General features: G+C 33.7%; 1 protein-coding gene across 1 annotated transcript in view; it reads right to left on the bottom strand.

Annotated features, from left to right (window-relative positions):
- LOC106880869 (afadin) overlaps window positions 1-3,720 on the bottom strand; it is a 152,999-nt gene that overhangs the window by 34,882 nt on the left and 114,397 nt on the right. The window contains exons 9-11 of the mRNA XM_052970984.1: window positions 3,691-3,718; window positions 1,251-1,348; window positions 197-397 (exon numbers count right to left, since the gene is read on the bottom strand). Coding sequence (XP_052826944.1) covers window positions 197-397; window positions 1,251-1,348; window positions 3,691-3,718 — 327 coding nt within the window. The remainder of the gene's footprint in view (window positions 1-196; window positions 398-1,250; window positions 1,349-3,690; window positions 3,719-3,720) is intronic.

The raw sequence follows: 3,720 nt of genomic DNA, 5'->3' as shown, positions 1-3,720 counted from the left end.
GGAAGAGGAGGAAAAGAGAGAAGGGAAGAGGAGGAAAAGAGAGAAGGGAAGAGGAGGAAAAGAGAGAAGGGAAGAGGAGGAAAAGAGAGAAGGGAAGAGGAGGAAAAGAGAGAAGGGAAGAGGAAGAAAAGAGAGAAGGGAAGAGGAGGAAAAGAGAGAAGGGAGATAAAAAGAAAAGATTTGTAGATATTATTACCTCATCAGATCTGGAGTCACAAAATCTGAATGCATGATGATCCCCAAACTGTACCAACATACCATGTTGTAGGAGGGTAGTCTCGTAGATCCGCCGATTATTGATGTAAGTCTCAGCATCTTTCCGAGTTGGTGTCACCGTCACGCTTCCATTCATGTGTGCAATCACACAGTGACATGGATGAATATTTGGACCAAATAACTACACAGAAAAACAGAAATCATTGATATTGTTTACTCCAAAATAGATAAGGTCACAAGTACAAGTGAAAGATATAACAGAAACCAGCACATTACTGGCACTCAATTCAAAGACAATGAAATGAAAGGTAAAATCAACCTTAGGATTTGAACTCAGATACTTGACCTAATAAAGCTCAATTGTATATCTAGAGACTGATTTACCACTGAAGTTGTCACTTCATCACTGACCTATGGGATGTTAAGTACACAGCTTCAAAAAAATCCCAAATAATTCCAGGCTACCTAAACTCATTGGTAGGATTTGAACCAGCACTGTCAAATATCACTAGTACAAAGTACCCACTACCATCTTATCCCAGGGCTTGCCTTACTTCTAGAGTAATCAGGACCAGTGAAACAGGACTTCTAGACTTTTCTGTCAGCAGGTCATTTCTCCACCATCTCATTAATAGGGTTTACACTCAGCTTTACCATTGTGCTAGAATTTTAAGACATGGAAAAGAATGGTAAGGTGCTCAGTAGTTTAATTGGTAAAGTGGTAAGCAGTAATAGATACATTTGAATCCTGTCAGTTGTTTTCTCTGCCTTATATGCCTGTGTTTATGTCTTTAATATTATTTTAATTAAAGTCTTAATATTAACTCTAAACTGCTAATTCTTAAATTACAACCCTTAGTTTTATATAAGTTCCAATCAAAAACAATGTAGATGTAAATATCAATTTTTTTTTTTTTTTGTTTGTTAATTTCTGAAAATGAATTTAATAGTCTAAAACAATTATAATCATATTAATTCATCTGATATATATTTAGTGATTACAAGTTTTAAATCAAAACAATAATGAGACGAACCTGAAGGTATTGTCCACTCTCAGACGTTGGTTTCTCACTGCCGACTTCAGTAACATTCAGCTGCAAATGGTGACGCCTACCATCCATTTCATCCATTCCTGTAGATTGTCACAGAGAAAAACAAAGATATATTATTTCAGCATCACTATAATATCATTATTTTTACTATTTTATACCCTTTATTCCTTTGGGTAAAAGAAACTACAGGACGATCAGTTAATTATGACTTTGTTCAACATATTCCCTTCTCAGATTCACACACTTACTGCAGTGGTCCTCTAACCAGGCCTTTCATGATACCCTTAAAGTCAGGAACTTTTCAGCACCTCCCATAACTGATCTCCATCCTAACAGAACAGAGAAGTGAGGGTAGAGGGTATCTTCATGCTAAATTGTATGGTTCATTGAAATTGTGTTTAAAATTATTAAATCATTTTTTTACATTTTCATTCTATTTTAAATTTGTCCTATTTTTATATATACAACATAATACATTTTATAAACAATTTCAGAGAAATTTGTGCAACTACTTGCAACAAAATAAAGCTGTTATTCTATACTTAAAGAATATTCAAATATGAACATTTAGTTGCATTAAAAGGCTTTAGTTTAAATTTAGAAACACCGCAAAGACTGTGCTCCAACATGGCCACAGTCAAACTAAAACAAACTAAACTACTAAAAAGAATGTTACTTGAATACGATTTTCATATGCAATGATTTCATAATGCAGTAATTAAAAAACAAAAAATTTATTCTCTAAAATAATTAAATGGTGTCTTGGAGAGTATTAATGTTCATATTGTGGAGAAAGACCCATTTCTCTGTAACACAAGACTAATAATGACTTTTTTTTTTTACGCCCATACAAGGTCACACATTATAGAGGAGAGAATACGAATATCAAATTCAGTTCTAGTAATTCTCTTAATGTTAACTTTGGAAGGTTGAAAAGGCGAAGTAAATATCTACAAGATTTCAACTCGGAATGTAAAGGAACATGTGGGTGTGTGGTAAGAAGCTTGCTTACCAACCACATGGTTCCAGGTTCAGTCCCACTGTGTGGCACCTTGGGCAAGTGTCTTCTACTATAGCCTTGAGCTGACCAAAGCCTTGTGAGTGGATTTGACAAACAAGTAAACAAAGATTTGGTGGGATATGGACTGTGAATATATAAGGGATATAAGGAAATAATCGCATATTTCTTGGTGTAGAAGGAAATTTGCAGAAATGGATAAGAGTCCAGTGGACTGATCCAAACATGTTTGCTTTCTTGTCATTTTTGGATAGATAAAAAGGTAAAGTTGATTCCATTTAATGTTCAACTATTTCTGTCAACACAAAAATGTCTAGACTTAAGTGAAATATAATCTAACTATATAAAACCATTTAGCAGTTATACAGCAGTTGATCTAAATAATCTCAGACATACTGCATGGCACACAACTGACTGTGTGTGTGTGTGTGTGTGTGTATGTGTGTGTGTGATCAATATGAAATCAGACACGCTAGAATTGGTTTCTATAAAATGGTTCCAATTGAAGAAAGCCGATAGTGGAACTTTAAAAAAAAAAAAAGTCAAAATACAAAAATAAAAATGATAAAAATGTAAGAGGATGGTTTGAAGTTTACTACTTTAAAAATCTGGTGCAGATAACGAGAAAAATAACATTATAGTTCTGAGACCATAATGCCAGACTGTTCGTGTCTGGAACATACTCAAGCATTGATTTTTTTTTTGTTTTTTTTTTTATTTTTTACTTTTCATATTATTCTTAGAATTGTTTCATTTAAGTTACATTCAGAATTAGACCTAGTTTAGTCGGATCAACTACTCTATTGTTAGATTCTGCTCTTACATTATTACTTCATTCTTTAAGAGTATCTTTTCTTTTTCACTAACAACCCTACCTCAAATAATTCCAGAATGAAACCCCACCCACTACCACCATCACCATCACCACATAGAAAAAAAAAATTTGAAGCATCAATTAGTAATTATACAGGTTTACTGATGCTGATGTCAATGGATACTGTCCCACACACCCACTTTATCTTTGGTATTTTGGCATCATTTCAACTATTATTCTTCAAATGGCCTACAGACAAATCATCTTGCTTTGTAATGTTGACATATAGGGCTCTGTTATAAACATTTATGCCATCAGTCAGCCCAACAAAAATAAACAAAATAAATTCAAAAAAAAAAAAAAAAAGGATAGGGTAATAAATTTTGTATCAAAGTAAGCCCAATAAACCAGTGAAATTTCATTCACATCCAGCAGATATAGTTTTATCATGAAAGGTTGAGAGGCGGAGAGGGAGAGAGCAAAGGTTTCTGCCAGACTTGACATTTCATCTCAAATTGGAAGCGGGGAGAGGGGGAAAAAAAAAAGGACAATAAAGTAAATAAAATAAAGAGAAAGTAAAAGGTTAATACCAGGATGAATTTCAACAAGGTATGGCAACT

The sequence above is a fragment of the Octopus bimaculoides genome, chromosome 10, assembly GCF_001194135.2.
Source record: "Octopus bimaculoides isolate UCB-OBI-ISO-001 chromosome 10, ASM119413v2, whole genome shotgun sequence".
In the NCBI taxonomy this organism is placed as follows: domain Eukaryota; kingdom Metazoa; phylum Mollusca; class Cephalopoda; order Octopoda; family Octopodidae; genus Octopus; species Octopus bimaculoides.
Note: the sequence above shows the minus strand (reverse complement) of the source record. Positions and strands in the feature narration are given on the sequence as shown.